The sequence below is a fragment of the Thunnus thynnus genome, chromosome 19, assembly GCF_963924715.1.
Source record: "Thunnus thynnus chromosome 19, fThuThy2.1, whole genome shotgun sequence".
Taxonomy (NCBI): domain Eukaryota; kingdom Metazoa; phylum Chordata; class Actinopteri; order Scombriformes; family Scombridae; genus Thunnus; species Thunnus thynnus.
Genome location: NC_089535.1, coordinates 3,742,626 through 3,764,460, shown reverse-complemented (window position 1 = coordinate 3,764,460; position 21,835 = coordinate 3,742,626). Strand labels below are relative to the sequence as shown.

The 21,835-nt window shown below is 39.3% G+C and overlaps 1 protein-coding gene and 2 long non-coding RNA genes across 7 annotated transcripts in view; 1 reads left to right on the top strand and 2 right to left on the bottom strand.

Moving 5' to 3' along the window:
• mctp1b (multiple C2 domains, transmembrane 1b) overlaps positions 1–21,835 on the top strand; it is a 41,310-nt gene that overhangs the window by 2,909 nt on the left and 16,566 nt on the right. For 4 of the 5 annotated variants that reach the window (XM_067573913.1, XM_067573912.1, XM_067573911.1 and 1 more), the window contains exons 2-5: positions 15,540–15,663; positions 15,747–15,889; positions 16,061–16,140; positions 17,464–17,587. In XM_067573913.1, coding sequence (XP_067430014.1) covers positions 15,540–15,663; positions 15,747–15,889; positions 16,061–16,140; positions 17,464–17,587 — 471 coding nt within the window. Of the gene's footprint in view, positions 1–15,100; positions 15,455–15,539; positions 15,664–15,746; positions 15,890–16,060; positions 16,141–17,463; positions 17,588–21,835 lie in introns of those variants that run through there. The other variant, XM_067573915.1, reaches the window with a different exon arrangement.
• LOC137170490 (uncharacterized) lies at positions 10,088–12,399 on the bottom strand. Its single transcript, XR_010924615.1, has 3 exons — positions 12,233–12,399; positions 11,106–12,124; positions 10,088–10,815 (listed from the first exon to the last, which is right to left on the bottom strand). It is a non-coding gene; the product is annotated as an uncharacterized lncRNA (long non-coding RNA).
• LOC137170491 (uncharacterized) lies at positions 12,436–13,183 on the bottom strand. The gene is made up of 3 exons (XR_010924616.1): positions 12,948–13,183; positions 12,642–12,727; positions 12,436–12,553 (listed from the first exon to the last, which is right to left on the bottom strand). It is a non-coding gene; the product is annotated as an uncharacterized lncRNA (long non-coding RNA).

Here is a 21,835-nt window from a genome sequence, read left to right as displayed (position 1 = left end):
TGGCTCATGTATACAGGTCCCTGTAAACACCCGCGTCCCTGTAAAACACATTAAACAAACACAGCAACAGAAGAAAAAGAGTCATTATTTGGAGGTTATTGAACAGTGTGATTTGTTGTAAGTCCCCGTCTGAGCCGTATTTATGAGGATGCTGCGTAACGGCTGATTGGTTATTGAAGATGTGTCTCTTATTGAGTTTCCTCTGTGTGGAAACAAACAGCTCATGTGCTTTAAGGCTGTTTTTTTTTTTCTTTTCACAAGACAAATAGTCGTGAGGTTAGATAATACTGTCAACAACTATTTGTATCTGTGTGTTATTGTGTGTTTGAGCGTTCATGCAACTGAATCGCACTCGACTGTCTCTTTCTATCAGCTCATGTGTTGTTCATCCTTGTCAGAGAAGGTTAGCATTATGACTTCAGGGTGTTTGTGCGGTTATTGCAGCGTCTTAGTGATACATGCTGAGTGGCTTTTTGTTATGTATCATCATCCAGGCGAATGTAAAGTTTTGTTGTCGGTGCAGGAGATGAAAATTGGACTTTCAATGGTAATTATTAGTGTTTGAAGCATATAAACATTTTTTGGAATTAGTTTTGTTGACTTTACATTTGTTCTGAGGACATTATGATTACACTGCTGCTCTTTACAATCGATACCTTGTTAATTGGTGGAACGGCTGCAACACTTCACAACACTTCGTCATTATCAGTTAATCTTCCGATTTTTTTTCTCCTGAAAGTGGCTGAAACCTACAGAGACTGAACAGACCACATATTAAGATTGTTTCCATCAACTTGCACCAGCTTTTAAAGTCTTTGACAGTGAGGAAGGAGCATAAACCGCATGACTAAGGTGGTACGTATCCCACACTGTATGATTTTATCTGCTGACTGTAAACACCAGCTGACCCAGACTGGAACAGTCCAGCTCCGACTCGTTCCCATCAGCCTAAATCAGATTCATAACTGGCTCAACATTCATCAAGTGTGTTCTTGCCTTTAGTCAGTGAAATGGTTTAAAAATACTGAAAAAAATAGCAATCACAATTTCTCAGAGGCCATGGTGATGTCTACAGTTTGCTTGCCTAACAGTCCAAAACCTTTAATAGGACATATTCTGCATATTTCCAGGTATATATTTATATTCTGGGGCTCTACTGGAATATCTTTGCATGATTTCCAGTTAAAAACTCCTTATTTATCTTCTACTGGTCCTTTATGCAGCCCCTCAGTTCAGCCTCTGTCTGAAACAGGCCGTTTTAGCTCCTGTCTCTTCAAGGCCCCGCCTCCTGATGAGCCCACTCTGTTCTGATTGGTCGGCTTCAGACGTTCAGGAGGCTACAGAAACAAATTATAATGGCAGGATTTCACTTCTAAAACACATCTGTACATGTTCGAGTCTAAATCCGATCTGTAATTCACAAGTGGACGACGTGAACGACCTGTAGATCAACCTCAGCAACGAAGGCGACTGAACGGACGGCCGTTTGTGGGCATGTGCAAACAATCTGATGTCAGTTCGAGGAGGAAATGAAGAGCTTTTCACCTTCAGGCAGCATTTCTACAGACGTTAACCTCAAGTTTTTGGAACCATGTTTAACATCCGACATAAATAACAGAAAAATCACAACGACCCTCCAACACAATCTTCTCATATAATTTGTAAATCTCTTTAGCTGTAATCTCTGCTCTCTACTCTGTTCAGTCTTCTCTGTGCTGCTGTTGTTACAGAAATGTCTGAACTAACTAAAGACCTCTCATGATTTCGGTGCGTCTGTCGAGCCTTGATGTTTAACCTGCAGTGGGCTTATGGGAAATACTGAATAAACAATGATGATATATTGTTTTTTAAAGAAATCACCATCCTCATCTAAACATAGGCGGTGAACAACAGGACATACTGTTGAGTAAGAGTGGATCTGTAGTTATTTAAATTACAGAACCAGGAAGTATCTACGTCCCTTCATCCTTTACCAGCTGCAGCATCACTGATTTATCTTTCCTTACACATAAAGTTTTCTTTGACAGTTTTTTTTAAAGGTCTGTATTTTAGGACACTAGACTGGCCTTAAATCTGTCTGTGACCTTAAGAGACTTGTCTCCTGTCAGTCAGGCTCACTCCTCTGGAGGAGGATTATAATCAGGCCAACCAGCACCTGATTCCTTCATCTTCCTCCCCTCCTCCTGACCTGTTGCTCCTTCTTTCATTCAGCTTTAACACTCACTCTGCCACACTCACTCCTTCTATGCTGCCGCTCTGTTCCTGGGAGATACTTTCTGAGCTGACAGAAGTTTCTTTTTACCTTGAAGCGGATGTATCCTCATCGTCTCTATGATGTCTCCCTCATAGTTGCTCTATTTTAAAAAAAACATCCCGACTCCCCTCTTTCCACCTTCCACCACCTCGTCCTCCTCGACCCTGGATCTCTTGATCAGCGAGGCCCCGGTGGCTGACACCCGTCTAGCGATTCGAGGGTTATTTCGCTGTTCCTCTTGCGATGACGCCTTCTCGCTGGCCTCCACGTGTGGACGGCTGCTGTCGGTGAGCACCATCACTCTTTCATTTCTGCTTAGATAATGTGCAGCTCTGTTTTTATCTCGTGTTATTTGCATTTAAACTTATGAATACATTTTTGCACAGAAGGAGGACTGTGGATTTTAGCCCCCATCATTTATATTGTCAGTGCAATATGAAGGGATCTAATGGTCCGTATGAACAGGAGGAATGATTACAGCAAGAAAAACCTCTTTTAGTGTTCATCTGGGCTCCTGACTGTCCTTTAATGTATTTTGCTGGTGCTGCAGCTGCATTGATATCAGCTCCAGCTGTAAATATAGACTAATTAGTAAGTTTGAGCTCTCGTACGTAGTAAAAAGCTGCATTTATGTAATTTAAGTTAATCTAAAAGTAATCAGTCCTCATTTATGCAACGTAAATCACTTTTGGAACGGCTCTCTAGTGTGTGGAAAAGCTCAGAAAGGGGAAACCCTGGCGTTGTGTCATAAGATTTGAATGAATGAATAATGAAGGCATCCGCGCCGTTCCAGCTGAGCGTAAAGTAAGCCGGATTTTGGAGAGTCTGATTCTCTGCCAGCGAGCTGGTCTGAGCAGACGGAAACACAAGGAGGGGTGCTTCTGCCTCAACACGAGACCGTCCTTCCCAAGAAAAACAACAACAGCATGACAACAAAATTGTGTTAGCAAATCTAAAACATGTTTACGTTGCAGTGACAGCGCCCTCTAGTGGTCGTAGTGATTATGATGGTAGCAAAGGAGGAAATCAGGTGACATTATTATAAAATTAGTGAACAAAAATATCCTTTAAAAACACACAGTAGAAAAACTGAAATTGTGAAGTGGAGCATTACTTTCATTAGTATCGCCCACTTGAAACAACCACTAATAAAGTATAACTTCCTTTTGCTTTACAAACAGGAAGTAGTGAGAGCGGTGCACGGTTTGCACTGTCACGCTATTCGTGCATGTGAAGAAGTCTTTATGTTGTTGGTCGTTTCAGCTCTGCAGAGAGACTCACATGTGTGCTGCCACTTCCTCAATTATACAACCACAAAAAAAACCAACCAGTAACTACAGTCTATTGTTTTCTAGATGAATCCATCAGACGTCGGGTCCATAAAATGTCAGAAAATAATGAAAAACGTTGATCACTTTCTCCCAAAGCCCAAGATGACGTCTTTAAATGTCTTGTTTTATCCACAAACCAAAGATATTCAGTTTACTGTCATAGAAGACTAAAGAAACCAGGAAATATTCACATTTGATATCTTTAAATTCAATATTTAATATATCAGCTCTAGTAGAATTTGATTTATTAATTTATTTTTGTCCAATATTTGTATTGAATGTTGTCATATTACAGAAGAGTACAGACCAGACCTTTCTTTGTTCTGTCTTTTGACTGTCAATAATACTAATAATTTACTGTTTAATGTTTAAGTGCAATAGGTCGTTGGAGTAAAAGTTTGTTCATAGATTTATATTTGTATACAGGAGTCCTTGTTTGAGCTGCAGTGATACTTGCTGAAGACGTTTCCAGATATAAAACACTCAAAAGACGACACAACCAGTGATTTTATTTAATTTTATTCTTTTTTTATTTCTTTTTTTGTGGGGGTTGGAGGATTTTCCTGCAGGTGAGTCATACAGGCTGTGATGAAGACTTCATGCAGATTATGAATAAATTTACCCAAAAGATCACAGACACATGAGGTGCTTATTTCGCTGTTTTTGTCCTTTGCAGCGACGCCTTTTCAGACATTAACTCGAGCTCACGCTGTCACACTTCTGCAATTTTTCACAAATTACAGCCTCGTTGAGTTTCAGTACAGTTCCCTCATGAGGAGAACGTGTGAGATTGTATTTCTCTAAAACACATTACTCCTTTCCTCTGTTAGCTCCTTCTGCCTCTCTGTTACTGTATCGATCACCACAGATCCGTATTGGCAACAGGATTGATTTTAATGGACCCTTGAGGTTTGACCATCACGGTGAGGCGGTCTGCTGTTGACATGAAGATCTGTTACTCTCCTCAGTGCTTTTATTGACTTTCTTTTAGCCTCCCTCTCCAGTGTCTGAAATGATCACTTGCTGTGTGCTTCTTGACAGACTTTTGAGGTTTGTAGTTCAAAGAATTTCAAGTTCAAGTGTCACTTGACCAGTTTTACACATAAAGGTCAGTTTACTAGTCTGCTGAAACTGTAAAAACAGGTTTAAAGCATCTTCTGTGGCTCTGGAGGAGCAAACAGGCTCAGAGCTAATGATTATTTTCATTATTATTTTGACTTCAGAGCCAACAGTGATGCCTTCAGTCTGCTGGTTTTGTCGAACCAACACACCAGAACCTGAAGATATTCAACATGTTGGAAGGAAGAACAGCAAATTCTCACATTTAAGAAGCTGGAACCAGAAGATGTTTGCATGTTTGCTTGAAAAATGAAGCAGTTAATTGAATAACTGACTTATCGTTGCGTTTGAGAGACGTGGGTGTTACCAGGCAGGGAGGATCAAATGAAAGACACTGTGGAGTTACATAATGAGATATGAAGGATTGAGAATTTAATTTATTTCATACTAGTGAATAAAAGTCTGGATATTTCAGCCTCTGCTGCTTCAGTTTTAACCACCACTGTTAGGGTTAGGGTCACTGTTTTTTGCTGGACGACTCATGAAGTTGGCTTTGTTCGATTGTTTTTGACCTTTTTGATTAATTTGAATATAACATTTTATCTGTTCTATTTATTTTCGATCCACTAGTGATGTGGCTTAATGATGGTAAAGTCAGTCAGTTGGTCCATCGGTTTGGTTCAGACTGAAATATCTCAACACTAATTAGATGTATTGCTATGAAATGTGGTTCAAACATTCATGTTGCCCAGAGGAGGAATTATAATAACTTTGCTGATCCATTAAGTTTTCATCTAACAGCATTATTATTATTTTCATTGATTTTATTTGGTAGGGACGATGCAATTTAACATAGTTCCAGTACAGAGCATGAAACTGACGTGCTGCACAGAGACTTTATAGCTATTGCTAATTTTCAGCTCTTGTTCCCAGTTGGTCTTTTTACATATACAGTGTAATTAACCCTCCTGTTGTCTTCCCGGGTCAAAATTGACCCTGACTAAACTTTTACATATACCAGTCTGCCATAATCCATCAACATATATTTCTCTGATCTCAACTACAGTTAAAATAATTCACAGTTTCTTAGTCAGGATACTGTTTTGAAACCATTTCAGTTTTTTTTGATGACAGCACATAATGACACCTGTTGTCCTCCTGGGTCAAAATTGACCCGAGGACAACAGGAGGGTTAAAATATACAGCTTTCATCATCATAAAATCACGGTGCACCACAGATATGGAAGTACATCTGGTCTATCTGGTCAATATTTTCAGCTGTCCGATACTTTGATTTATGATCAAATATCAAAACTAATGACTTTCCCATCAGCCTCAGCTGTGCTTGGTGTTTAGTGCTCATTAACTCAAAGCACCTCTGTGCTCATGTGCAGCCTCACAGAGCTGCTAGCATGGCTGCACGAATCTAAATTGCGAGGAAACAATATTAAAATGATTTAGAGATGAAGGAGTCGGAGAATAACCCTGTGAGACAGCAGTGAGAGTCTCTGGCTCAGGATCTTGTGGCAGTGTGACAGAAAAGATTAAGTACTGACAGCGTTGAATCATTGAGCAGTCACAGGAAGAGAATATCACACAGTCGCTGTCTAGTTGAAGTACTTGTGCTCTCTGAGTTGTAAAATGTCTATTTTCTTTGGATAATTGCCTTCTTTCACAGAATAACTGAGGTATGTTGGCTTGTATCCTGAAGCCTTGGCCGCACGCACAGATGTGTAAACATAAACACACAGTCCTAAAATAAGCGTGTAGCTGATGGGATTGTATGTGTTCTGATGCTATTCTCAGTTTGGTCACTTTGCTTCCTGATTTAGTGCCACAAGACAGTTAATCCTCTGTAAGCAGCTTGTTAACTATGAACAGCCTGGTTTCTCTGTTAAACTGTGTGACTCAGCCCTATACCGGCCTTTTTGGCAGTTTTGGCTGCAGCCCTCATCTGTTTCCCTGTTCGTGCCCACCGAGGGGATTAGACGAACTGTATTGTGAGTTAAGGCATTTTGGAGCTGTGCCACGATGAAGCAGTAAAACCTACCGCAGCCGTTATCATCACAAGAGGCAAAGTAACACCTCAGGAGCCGCCTCAGACTGGATGTTTATGCAGACACATTCTGCTTCTGTCAGCTGTCTTTCTCTTTGAGGTTGCCAGCAGCTACCAAAGGAAAAATCTGGTGCATTGTTTAAACTCCCCAGCCACAAGTCGGCTCGTTACACGAGAGCTACCAAACACGCACATAAAAACTGTGACTGGCAGAGTTTTAAGAGAAGAAGAAACAGAGAAGACAACAAGTTGAGGCGACTGAGCTCATGTCTGAAACCTCCACAAGTCCTCACATTTAAAGCATTTTGGGGAATATGCTCAATCATTTTTGATATTAACCTAGTTTGTGCATTAAGTGAAAAGCTACAGCTAGAAGGCTATGTTAGCTTAGCATAAAGACTTAAAGCAGGGGAATCATTTAGCCTAGCTCTGTCCAAAGTTCAAAAATACACCTGCCAAGAAGAGGTAGCTGATATATTGATCAACATAGTTTATTGCAGATACTTGGGTATCTGTGTAAGTGGTAATAAATTGCAGTGCAGAAATGCCAAGCAAGGTTTAAAGGGGACATGCTTTTTGTGATTTTCAATTATCTTTAAAACTGTTATAATGTCGGATGTTAAACATGGTCAAACTTCCAAAACTTGAGGTAAACTTAAAAATGCTCCCTGTAAGACAAAACCCAGGGCGTCAACCTGCTCTGAACGCTTTGTTTGCAAAGTTACGACTACTTCCTCTTCATCATGACGTCAGATTATCGGCTGACTGTTCTGTAGTCTTTGTTGCTAAGGTCGTTGCTAAGGTTGTTGCTAAGGGGTTTCCATGTGTTGTTCATGTTGCCCGCTCTCATATTTCATATCATATTGTACGGATGGATTTGACAAGTTGACATTTGGAGTAAAGAAGGACAAAAAGAAGTGAAATCCTGCTACTATAGTTTGTTTACGTAGCCTCCAGCTTCCTGAAGCTGACCAATCAGAACAGAGTGGGCTCATCAGGAGGCGGGCCTTAAAGAGACAGGAGCTAAAACAGCCTGTTTCAGACAGAGGCTGAACTGAGGGGCTGCATAAAGGACCAGTAGAAGATAAATAAGGAGTTTTTTTTTAACTGGAAATCATGCAAAGACATTCCAGAATATAAATATAGACATGTGACAGGACGTGGAAGCTGGGCAAGCGTGGAGGAGTGCAAGCTAGGCTAACTGCTAACCCATACAAACCGGCAACAATCATGCTGCCTAATGTTCTCTGGACAGCAAAATGGATTATCTCACTCTTCCATCAGTGCTGGTCATTTGTTGAGATGCAAGCACGGTCTACATCCAACTGAGACATGTACTTACGTTATCCTTTCTGTTGGAGGAACAGCATTTCGTTTTTTTGTGTGTATACAAATACACAAGAAACATGACAATAAAAACTAAATCTTGAATCTTGAAATGTGCAGAATATGATCCCTTTAAACTCACCAAATGGACACAAACACAAATGAAAGATAATGTTGCTGTGTGTTTACCTCATAAAAACAGCTTTACAGGGTGATAATACGTCAGTGTTTTCATCTTTTACTGCTGCCCTGAAGTAACATTAAGTTGACCTGGAACACCTCATCCTCTCCCCGTTGGTTGACTTTATCTCCTTATTTAACATCATCATGTCTGAACTGGATTTGCCCCACTTGTCACACTCAGAGCTGAGGACAGAGACTACATAACGTTTCAACAGCCCTCCTCCACGCAGCCAGCCACGCCATCCTGCTTCCTCATGTTACAACACAGAATGGTCTCAATTATTTTATTACCGTGTTTTCAGCCCACTGGAATTTTCACAGTGTTGCCAGTGCACATGTTGGCACACCGTTCACGTTTTCAGCCTCAGGAGATACGTCTGTGTTTCATAATGTTTGTAGCTGATTTCTTGTTATCTCAGTTAGCTGACATAATGCTTTTGAAATAGGTGATATAAGGTTACACCTCAGTTATCTACTCGAGTTCATGTACTTGGTAATTATTTAGTTTTGAGCAGAACTTTTGGGTTAATTGTAAAAAAAAAGAGTATTTGTCAGCCTTCAAACCTGATTTTTGTTGAAACTTTTACGTTAAGCACTTTGTGTTTGTGTTATTATTGATGTGTCATGTTTCAGACACTGTTACACCCTCTCTGTGTCATGCTTCCATCCCAGTCTGGCTCTGTGTCCCTCCACCAGTCCACCAGTTGCCCTCAGGCTTCTCTGCCTGTTTTAGACTGGACTGAGTGGGAAAAAGCACAGATAAGAGAGGTTACAGATTATATTTAAGGACCACTTGAGCTACTTTTGCTTTCTACATTGACTGTCGTTGGAACTAAGTGCTAAAGTGAACTGAAACACTAGTTATGTTATTCTGAGCTGCAGTTTGCTTTGTGTTGTTGTGTTGTGCTTGACAGACTGATTTATTCATGTTGACGTCAAGTTTATTCGGCTGTGTGTGCTCGTTGTGACTTGTGCACTTATTTGAGTTGTGTTCATGTGAGTTCTGGGACGGTTTGTGCATGGTTATATTGTATTTTCTGGGGTTTTTTTTGGTTTTCTGTTTGCTCTGTGTTTACCTTCTGTGTTTCTGTGCTCCACAGCTGCCCTGCATCAGTCTTGTTAGCCCTGCCCTACTCACTGTGTCTTTCCTCAGCCAATTAGCTCCCAGCCTGTTCCAACTGCACCACATTCTCTCATCAGTTTGGTTTGTAATTAAGTCCTGGTGTTCAGTTCAGTTTTACTTTGCCTGCACTCGAGCCAGAATAAAGACGTGATTCTTCAGCTTTGCTCTGCCTTCGGTCTCCTGTGCTCCATTTAACAGTCTGGCCTCAGAATCAGAGCCATCAGAGCTTTCACTGTGCAGAGCGTTTGCTTTTATCTCCTTGCAAACCTTGCTAAGTTTTTAAAGGGTTAGAGCTCATTAAGAACATTTCATTTTAACAAGATAAACAAACCCAGATTTAAAGGAGAAAAAGGTGGCGGGCAGACAGCGAACAGCCTGAGACTCACTATCACTGCTGGACGCCTTTGGATTGTTTTTGGACTATTTAAAGTGAAGAAATATGCTGCTCTTTTTTGTACCATTACTTTGCTGTAGTTAATTATATTTGCTCCACTTACCTTTTAGCTTAGGTGACAGCATGATGCCAAATGTTATACATACACATGTTTATTCAGACTAACCATTTAACCACAACGCAGTATGATCTGCGTTAAGTGTTCGACACAGTCAATCATGATGTTTTAATATCAAAACTCTCTAAATTTGATTTTTCATCTAGAGCACTGGCATGGATGTCTTCATATTTATCTAATAAGATACAATGTGTTAAAGTTTGTGATGCACTGTCCAGTAACATGTAGTTAACAGTAGGTGTTCCACAAGGGTCAGTGTTAGGTCCACTATTATTTAGCCTATATATTAATGATCTCCCTCAACAGCGTCACGATGTAGAACTGCAAATGTATGCAGATGACACTGGTGTTTATACACACACGCAAAAACAGCTGAATTAGCAGCTGCTAAGCTAACAGTTGCGTTGGGAAGGATCACACATTGGCTTGATCAATCATATGAGTCTAAATGTAAACAAGACAAAAGGCATGGTGCAACCTCCTATCGCTGATATTCCCAAAGGTGAAAGGATTGACATAGTCACTGATTTTAAATATCTTGGTGTGACACTGGATCCAAATTTGTACAATGAAAAACATTCATAGAAAGTTAGAATGTACCAATAGTGTTGAGCAAGTACAGTTTGTGCTGATTTTATTGAAAGACTCAAGCCAAGCCTCACCTATTCCTCTGCTGACCTGTGTCCTCAAAAGCTCTTCAGTGGATGAAAGAGGTCCAAGTAATCAATATATGGTCAACAGACCATATTTTATATATATATATATATATATACACAAACACAAAAGCTCAGTCATACACTACTGAAATGCCGATACTTTGGGATGACCTTGAGACATTGTGCATCCATAATTATTTCTGCAAGTTTCTGATGGGCCACAGAATCCACTTCAATCCACTTCAATCCACTCCTTGTCCCTGGTCTCAACTAGAGGACCATGGTAGCAGCTACCTAGTGCCCATGAATGCTCTCCTGTGGCATGAAAAAATGCAAGTCATTGGAAGAGTAATGTCAACTTCTGTGGCGTGTGAGCATATGTCATGCTGGCCTGCATAGAATATAGAGAAGTGCACAGACTTGTGAGGGAAAATCTAACCATTTGTGATACATGCCAATTAGCTATTGGTGGAAATACTCATTCAGATAATTAAAACACACACAGGGCCATGTGCACCATGTCTACAGTATGTGATCAATCAAATAAAACTCTCTTTTGGATTAGTTGCAATCCACAAGCCAAATATGCTTTCACTAATACTTACAAAGAAGCTGTCATAGCCATCTGTAGCCACCTTCCATTAGTACCAGAAATGGTTGCAAATGTCTTTACTCCACTGCCAGAGGATGAAGCTTCACTTCTGTTGGCTTGCCCGTAAATGGAAAATTAAACATCACAAAGGAGGGACATCTCAAAAGATTATAAAAGCACATACAACAAAAATGTATTAAACCTGAAAAAGAGAATTTATGAACTTACTGCTAATAGTCTTCTTGAAAGGTTTTTTGAGCTGTGCCACACATAAAGGGAGTTCTGAACCCCCTTATCTTTGAATTTCCTCCTGGCTGGATCTGTATGGAGAGAACAAATACAAGAAACACAAACCCAGTACATAAAGACACAGTAATTACAGTCCAGTAGGCAGATATATCGCTGTTAGATCAACCATATCTACACAAACACTTCTGAAATCTGGGAATGAGCATCAGTGTATATTTCAGTCAGCTTGACTTGTCGATGAAGAGTCTCAAATGTTTCTTCCTTCTCCATGATAGCAGAGTTTCTCTCAGTCTCCCTCTTGTCAGTGTTGGTTATGTAGAATATCTTCTTTGTGTCATTCTCTGTGGCAGAATACATGCAATAATCCAGGACTGTCCATCCAGCCAATGCAGAATTAAAAGGGCATTATCACAAACTGTAACAGAGTCAACCATCAGAGCTGTGTGACAAACCTCACTGCAGGTGTGCACATTGAATTCTTCTTGACCAAAATAAGAAGTGGTAGCAAATGTTTAAAATGCAAACTCATCCAGTGCCACTACACTCTGTTTGGACTGTAGCTGAGCAATAATGTCTCTTTGCTTTATTTCCCAGAATTCATTGATTGCGTCCACACAGTAGTGGTCCTGGATCCTGTAGAACACGGTCCTGTTATGCTATTTCGGCATAGTTGTTTCATGACAAAAGGATATTGGTAGACAGAAGGAAGTCTCCAATATGCATACCATACTTCAGAGTGGTTTGGGAAGTCCACCTCCACACAATGTGACCTCGAGGACACATCTGGAATACAGTTTATCATCAGTACATTTATGTAAAATTGTAATTTTCAACTATGTTTTCCTACAAATGAAAAGTCATATGAGATCTATACTGAGACAGGAAAATGACCCATTCAGTAGTTACAGCAGTGCCCCTTGACTGTATCACAACTTCAAATGGTTTTGATGCACCACAGTATTGTCTGGTCTTGAGGTCCAGAGTCTTGAAAGTGTTGACAGGTAGGTGGAGGTTTTCTACTAGCTGTCTCAAGCAGCTGTGATCTGTGATCCATGCAGGATGGCCGATTATATTCACAAATAACTTTTTATGGTGCCTGAAAATGATGGCATGTCTGCTGCTGCATCATCTTCACTATCATGCACTCTATCTTCAACGCTAATTTCAGGAAGAGCATCCAGAGAGATGTTTGTTTTCAGAGCCCCACCAGTCCTGCTGACATAAATAGTCATGAAAAAAAAACCCCACAGCTAACACACCATTACTGGACTGAGTGCAAAGCAAAGGATAGAAAACCTACTGAACACAAATGCATGGTTTGTGGTCTGGATCATCAGTTCCTCAGTGAAAGCTTCCAAATCCTCTGTGTCCTCATCCGGATACCACCTTATATCCTCCCAGTCAATGCAGATAAGACCAAAAAAAACTTAATTCAAATGCAATCACAAATGGAAACAAAAGGCAGGAAGTTTTTTTTTGGGGGGGGGCATTTACATTCAGACCTGAAGGAGCCAGGAAGAAGGGCGTAGGAGGAGCTCCCAGACTCAACTAGCAAGTCTGAAGTCATTCAAATGTGTATTCTTCATAAAAACACACAGCGACTTACGTGGCATTTGTAATGTCATTGAATGCATCTGCACTGACTGTGTCCTCCATTCAAAATAACTGATGACTGAAAATATAGTGAGAATAGTAGGGTGTTATTTTATGTTGCTAAATTAATCAAGTACAGTCACGTCTATGTGTGAGAAGCCACAGAGAAACTGTCTGCTGGAAAATAATGTTCTTCATTTCTAATAATCACTCTGTTTCCTGTCTAAATGGTGATAGGAAATACACAGGGTGTGGGTTGGCTCCTGTCTGCGGCCCTCAATGTGTGAAATCAACTTCTGTATACAAAACATCTTTGATCCATGAGACATCAGCCAACCATCAAAATGCAAATAAGGTAGATTCAGGAAAAATAATGGGTTGAGAGACGGAGGGGAGACTAGACAAGATGCTCTTCTCAAGCTCCTCCACTGCTTCCATGTATAAAGATTTCATGTTCTGCTCTCTAAATAAAACTACAGACCTGTTAATTTGAACAGATTATGAGGTTAAAACAGTCAAACAGAGAAATCAAAGGCCAAATATGCAATTAGAACAGTTTATCTCACCTTTCAGACAAACGGCAGTGGAGATTCTCTAGACGTTCCAGCCTTATACGGTGCAGAAATATTTGTCTCTTTCGCATCAAACATCATCAAATGAATGACATGTAAGCACATATTATATAATACTATATTATACTTCTACTCTACCACATTGCATCTTTAAAAACTTCAATAACTGCACACTTGTCTTATGTATATAGTATGTTATCCTATGTTTATATTTTATATTTGTTTTTTTCTTATATTCTTGTGTTGAGCTATTTTATTGTTATTTGTTGTTTATTTTCTAGTGTTGATATGTATATTTACTGTATATTTACTGGATAACTGCTGCTGTAACACAAGAATTTCTCAATTTAGGATCATTAAAGTACATCAATCTGTCCATCCAACACAGCACCCAAAACACAACGGAGTAAAAACTAGCAAGAGTTAGCTAAAGCTACAGTGACTGAAGAGCACAGTAGGTTTGCAGCTAAGCTAACAAGGAAGTTAACGTTACTTAGCATAGCATTTCAACTTACGCATCAATCCAAATTATCCCAATGTGCTAGTAAACCTGTGTTTTTAGGTCTTCATGGCTATAAAACACCACAATATAGAGCGAACAACTACACAGCACGTAATGTAACTAACGTTAGCAAGGTTGTGGGTTAACAAACTGTTGCTACAGTTGCTGCTGTGAAGTGAACATGCAGAGACTCTCCTGCTACTAAAGCTAACGTCACAACAACAGCACATCTTGGTAAACTAGACAGTAAGCTGGACGTCTGTGGGCAGGTGTTGGTTATGTGAAATATAGTAAAACTAACGTTACCCATCTGTCCGAACATAGCAACCTCCACATCCGTCTTCAGGCCTTTCAACTTTTTCCTTAATTTGTGTTCTTCTTCTCCTCTTTTCTCCTCTCTTCTTCTGGACAACACCAGATTTACTGTCCCTCTTGCTCCTAATGCTCCTCCTACCACCCCATCTCCCCTCCCCCTGTCCTTAGCACGAGTATGAGCTGTTGCTGATCGGCCGGAGTAGTGTTTTGTAGCTCGGTCCGACCTGCTGTTTACATGCCCGTTTACAGAGCCAGCGCTGTATATGGACACACAGAACAGACAGTTATCAGACCATGAGGAGATGTTCGCAAAGTTTATTGGATTAGAATCGCTGACTCTACCTTTTAAAGCTGCCATAATCAATAATTTTACATAAACACTGGGATCAGATGTCAGTGTGTAATGTGTTTGGCTGGTAGTGATGAACCTACAGAGAATTATCAGTGACTCTGCAGCTCCTCTCGGCTTTGCGGAGCTTTATAGTGAGTTTCAGCTCGTTGTTTATCTGTCCGGCTGCAACTTTCTCACAGTGTCGTTTTGGTGCATGCAGCTGTTTTCAGATGTAATCTAAAAGATAAAATGTTATTTCCACTTTGCTTCGCTCTGGCTGCTTCTGTGCTAATGACTGCTGACACAGGTTAGTTTCTCACTTTCACAGGCTGAGGTTTCTGGTTTTTGTGTATAGTTTGTGGTTACAATTGAGGTTATTGATTTTACAGAGTTTCTGCAGCCTGTTACAAGACAACAAAACTGCTTCCTAAATGTCCAGAAAAGTGTTCATAGAAACATTCATCCTCTCGTGCATCTGCATCACGTAGTGCAGCAGTATCCAGGCTGTGAACGTCTGCGATGTATCTTCAGTTTCTGCTTTGTTACAGGTGCTACACAGATGATGGTGCTGCAATGGAAGTGAGGATTATACAAGAATGGAAAAACCCTTCAGCTCAGAATCACTGTGATCAGTCGGGGAGGAAGCTGCTTTCTTGTAATTTCCTGTCAGTGTTCACCCCATGGGACGCAGCTGAGTGAGACACTTCAGTCAGTGTCGGTGGATGCAGACAGAAGTAGTTAAAGCAACGTTTTAGCAACGGCTTGAAACACCTTTTTAGTTCTTTCTTTAAAAAATGCTGGTGAGGTTTCTGTGAGAGTTTGGACTGTACGGTGAGAGAGTGACAGATGTCAGTTTGTAATGAATGCATTTGTTTCCTCTAACAGGGTGTGGGTGCACCGTGCTCCTCAGGGCCCCCCGTTGAGCAAGCAGCCCTCCCCAGCTCAGGGATGTACAAGCTGGACATCGAGCTGAAGAGAGGACACAACCTGGCCATCCGAGACAGAGGAGGTAGAGTCATGTTTACACTTTCTTTTTTTTTTTTTCCTTTTCTGTTCTTGTTTTTATGCAAACAACTTTTTTGTTTCTTTTAGGTAGCAGTGATCCGTACGTCAAGTTCAAGCTGGCTGGTAAGGAGGTGTTCAGAAGCAAAACCATCCACAAAAACCTCAACCCGGTGTGGGATGAAAAGACGACTTTAATACTGGATTGTCTGAGTGAACCTTTGTATGTAAAGGTAAAGACTTGGACACACACACACACACACAGCTTTTAAAAATTCATTCTTCTCTGTATTTTTTTTCCTTTAATGGACAGCTGATAGTAGATAAGCAGACGGGAAACAAGAGAAGAGAAAGCCTCCTAAATATGAATTCTTAATGAACTGTTGCTTGTTGCTCGTCTGCAGGTTTTTGACTACGACTTTGGCCTTCTAGATGACTTCATGGGTTCTGCTTACCTGTACGTGGAGTCTCTGGAGCAGCAGAGGTATGTACGAAACTTCAACTTTTCAATGAAATTTAGTCCAGTTGTAACAATCAAACTCTATAAAGCACCTTTCATGCAAGTTGAATGCAATTCAAGTACTTTACAGGTAATTGACAAACACACAGGATTCACAGCACCAGTTCAAACCAGTCGCAGTTAAAAACGACCAACTAAGATCTAAAAAGTTATCATAAAAATGTGGCTTAAAGCTCTAAAAATATAAGTCGATTTATGAATATGTTACAATATGAGTATCCGGTAGACAACTGCAACTCAGATGTGTTATCTTGTAGGTGTTTACAACCACAACACCGATGCATGCATCTTCTGTGTGTACACTCCTGATTAAAATGACTGATTTCTCTGGGCTTGAAAATTGTTGGAAACATTTGAGATAATGTAAGTACATAACTCAGTAAAATATATAATATAGGTCTAGTTGTTTTTAGACATTATTATAGCTTTAATAAAACCTACTTTAAAAGAATTAATTGAATAAGGCAACAATAAAAGATGAGTAAATGTTGAGAATAAATCTTAATAATAAGCCGATGCTGAGCAGCTGACCTGCATAATGTTTTCTCTTATCTCTCGCTAGTTCGGTACTAGCATCACATTTCATGGCCGAAATTCCAATTTCACAGTATCATCATGACTTTACACACCGTTTCACATGTCTATGAGTTGTTAACAGCTCCACCAAATAGTGATTTTTCCCTCTAAACTTCTCACATGCTTTCATTTCAATAAATGTTCAAATGATCCAATATTTCAGCAAAAATCAAAGATTAGAGAAAAAGTCCAAAAACTGAAAACAGATTTGTGTATCAGAACTTTGTTTTTTCTTCTTTCCTCTCCCATTAATCATCTCACCACCCCTCAGATTTATCTGCTGACCCTTTGGAGGGGCCCGACCCCTAGGTTGGGAACCAGTGGACTAAACTAGCTAACTGTATATAAAGTAGTGTAAACTAGCTCCACCTCCAGCAGCTACAACAGTAACATGCTGCTCTAACACTGATGCTTCACTATTAATAATCTAATGATGTCATATATAATAATATATCAGTCTTCTTTATGTCAGAGAGTAGCAGGATCCAACAAGGCTGAACTGAAAACCAGGAGAACACAGAGCAAGAGATTTATAGAGCAGTAGTTGCTGTCGTAGATGAAAAAATGCAGTTTAATTCCAGTTGGAGTTAAACAGACAGACTGGGATCAGTGATGCAGTCTTTATGCTGCAAGACAGTGAATAAGTGTATCTTCAAAAATGACAAACTATTCCTTTAACCTGTCATATCTGTGTGTGTGTGTGTGTTACAGGACGATACCTGTAACTCTGGTGCTGAAGGACCCTCAGTACCCGGATCAGGACCTGGGCTCCCTGGAGCTCGCCGTCACCCTGACGCCTAAAGACAGTCCCGTAGAGGAACGACGAGACTCCACGGTACGTATGATAAGAAATAACATCATCATCCTCTCTCTTCTCACAACTGTCATACTAGAGTAAAGAAAAAGTGAGTTATTGTATTGAGAACTATCATTTTTTGGGGGGATTATTCAATCAATTGCACAACCTATAAAATAATAAGAAATGTCCAATGTCACAAATTCCAAGAGAGCAAGATTAAAGATGCAGTAAATCCTCTCTGTTTAGAGCCTCAACCTGCAAATGTTCAGCAGTTTCTTCAAATCAGTTTTTAAATTACTATTCGCCGTATTGGCCTGAATATAAGACGACCCTCATTATGAGATAACCTCCACTTTTCCACTCGTACTGTCGGGAACGTTTCCCTGAGATACTGTTAATCTGAAGAGAAGAGAGTCCTCGTTCTTGAAGCGTTTTCTCTCGTAAAAGTGAAATACGTCTACTACTTTCTCCTGTCAGCCTCTTTGAAGCATCAGTATTATTTCTCAGCTGTTTGACAGGTGATTCAGTTCCTCGCTGTGTCTCTGCTGTAAAGACACTTTGGACTTTTTTTCTTCCAGGTCAACAGCCGGATAAACCGAGATAACGAAACACTTTTTTTACTACCGACTGACTTTTAACAGATGGAAGTTATGACATCACTTCCTCTGTCACAGCAGCTTATTTACACAATCTCTCATTCAGCGTTTCTTGCATTTGTCTTTCTGTAAAAGTGAAACATGTTCCTGCAGTTTATTTATATATATATATATATTATTTATATACAACGATGCTCTTCTCTGATGTCTTTTCTTTTTCAACTTTTTAGTTTTAATCCTCGCTGTCTATAAACGACACCGTTCAGGCCTCTCCTTTGCAGCCTGTTGACTCGTCTTGTGGTCAGCAGGATTATGGGAAATGTGGTTCAATAACTCAACTCAAATTTATTTATAAAGCAAATTTAAAAAAAAAAACACAACAGTTGACCAAAGTTGTGCACAATCAAAATAACAAAAACCATAAACCACACAATAAAAAGTTTAACAGACAAAAAGACAAAACACTCACATACGGAGTTAAACGCCAAGGAACTGAAATATGTTTTAAGACTTGAGGCTACAGCTGCAAAGGGATGATCTCCCCTGTGCAACTGGAACAACTGGAACAACTGGTCAGCAGACCTGAGTGACCTTGATGGGACAGAGAGGCCGCGAAACAACAGAGATACTGAATAACAACAATATTAGATCTTTTTTTGCAAAAACTCTCATCCTTGTCTTAAGATACGGAGTAAAAAACACAACAAACTGTTGAGAAAGTTTTTGTTCTGAGTCGAGATGTTTAATCATTTTAATTATAACATATGTCTTCTCTTTTCTTATTTCTGGAACAGAAGAAGTTCTGGTTTCATTTCGTCTCTATAAACAGAATTGAAGAAACTCGTTAGCAGAGCATCGTTAAAGCTACAAACGACCCATAATTCAACACTGGTACTCGCTGCATTCAGAAAGAATACATCATTTTTCCTTGTAATTTCCTTGTTTTACATTCAGGCCAACATGGTAATTTACTGTCGATCCGTTATTCAGTTGATCTACTAATCAGCTGGTTCCCAACCTGGGAGTCGTAATGGAACAAATGCTACAAAAAAAAAGATTTTACTCGCCTTTAATCTTTGCTCTTTTCTTTGTGAAATGCAGGATATTTGAGATGTTTCAACCGTTCAAGAAACAATTCAAACAAATCAAGTAAAAACTGGTTTGGAACTGGTAAAAACACAAGTAGATAATTGCTTTGTTTTAAAAAGATAAAAAGGTTGGCACCGTTTCAGCATTATTGGATTAAGAAATTACTAGAGTGTAAAATTGGCTCAGTAGTGTCTCTGTCTTCTGTTGTAACTTGTAACACCAACTCTCACATGTCACAGTGAGGATTTTGTCTCTGTGCTGCGTTTGTGTTTCCTGCAGCAGAGGCAGGTTAAGATGTATCGGTGGAAGCCCTATGTGAATAAAGTGAGTGTAGCGGTGATTAGACGCTTAGTGACTTTCCTTTAGAGCCCTGATTGACCCTTTCCTGCTTTATCTCCTGATCTAGTGAGGAGCTTTTTCCCCTTATCAGCTGCGCAAATTAGCTTATTGCCATGTAATGGACGGAGCCTGCACTCGAGCTCCGGCACCAGTGATGTGATTGTTGTGCTTCTAGTTTATCTTAAAAGCCTTTAATGTTTAGTTTCTGGTAGTTTTCTAGCTGTTTCTAGTTTTTTGGTTTTGTTAGCTTTAAGGTTTTAGTTCCTGATTTTTTTCTTTTTGGGCTTCATGTCTTCTCTCAGCAGTCCTTATGAATAAAATAAAGATCAACATGAATTATACAGACTGTTGCAACGTTTCCTCTCACTGCTGAGCTCAATGTGGCACCAATGAGACGGCTAAAAAACCAAAGGAAATTCATGCTTGTTTTGTCATTTTAGTTAGCTTTTTATTAAATGTTATTTCAACAGATTGTAGTATGGAAGCAAAGAAATGTCAAAATAATAAACAAATTAATAAATATCAATAAATATATAAAATACAAGAAACATTTATGTATTTATATATATAAATACTATATATAATGAATATTTAAAAAAAAAAAAAATAAAACAATACTTTTTTATTACTTACTTAAAAAAAATATGTACTTATTTTTCGTTGTTTTCTTGTTCTCTTGACCCCCTGTGAGCTATGTCCTTAATACACTCTGCATTTAATTTAATTGAATAATAATAATAATAAATGTTTTTGAAATTATGAAATGTGATCACTACTATATATGAAGAAGCAGTATTAAGCATAAATGATGCACTGCACCAGAGTTAGCTTGAAGCTAATTTGCATCTGTAGTCCATTATAATCAGAACATACAACAGCACAACAACAAACAGTACAAAGCAAAAAACCCCACAAAGAACACACCATACAAAATACAAAGCTACACACAACAGCACAGCACATACACCCACATTGCCAATTAAAAATTAATTAAAAATTATTTACAGTAAATGGACTTCAATAAAGATGGGAGACTCACAAGTTTCATCCAAATCGAAGCAGCATAGACTGAGATATCCTGACTTTTAGGGTCACACTCAGCCTACATTTCCCATAATTCAACTCAACAGCATAATTTTCTTAGATTTCTGCTGCTCAACACCTCCAGTCTGTTTCTGTTTATAAATTTGTAGTCTCCGATCCTGTGCTGAGATAACTATGATGACATCACTCTGACATCATCACATGGTTATTTTCTCTTGACGCTTCTCCAGAACCACAGAAGACATTATACAACTATTTTCCGCAGACGTACTCAGTTGAACTCAGTGTGGATCAGGGTGAAACATTCCTCTGAATTCATGTGGTTTAAATTATCGTCTCTGAAACTTCCAGTTGGTTAAAATCTACACATCCTGGGGGTTTTTTTTACAGAATGTAAACAGATTGATCGACTGGTTGCCTGGAAGTTCAGTTTTTTATCTTGAATTTTGGTGTTTGAATTTCACTAATTCAACTTGATTGTTTGACTTGATCCAAAAATGACCAACTAACTAACTGAAATTTAACAACTTGAATACAGTTGTTTGAATATTGGTCAGTTTTCTGTCTATTCTGCTGTTAATGTGTGTTGCTTGTACATTTAATCAACAGATAATTAACACTGTTTAGTGAAAGTCAGACGCATGAATACAGTAAAAGTATTTTTACTGAGGCTTCATTTCCACGTCTCTCATTGTTGTAAAACCATAATAAACACAAAGTTACAACCTCTGATTACAAAACACATAAAGGATACATGAGTTTACTTTGCTGATAGAATATTTTTAGCACTTTCCACTCATTTTCTCAACCGATCACTAGATTTAGCTTTTACCTTAAACACACCACAAAGAGGTGCTAATATAAAAAAATTAAAGGCTGTTGGAATAACGTCATGACATTATGTGAATTTGTGGGGGGAAAAATGAAAGCTACACTAATCAATATTTGTGATATGGATGATCTGTCAGTGTTTAATGTGTTTGACTCGTAGTGATGAACCTACAGAGAATTATCAGTGACTCTGCAGCTCCTCTCGGCTTTACGGAGCTTTATAGTGAGTTTCAGCTCATTGTTTATCTGTCCGGCTGCAACTTTACTGTTCTGGTTCACTCTCAGCGCTCTCATAGCGTCGTTTTCAGAGAAAAACCTCTAAAAAGCCACTGTACACTACCTGCTCAGCACCAAACGGCAAACAGACACAGTTAGCTGTAGGCTA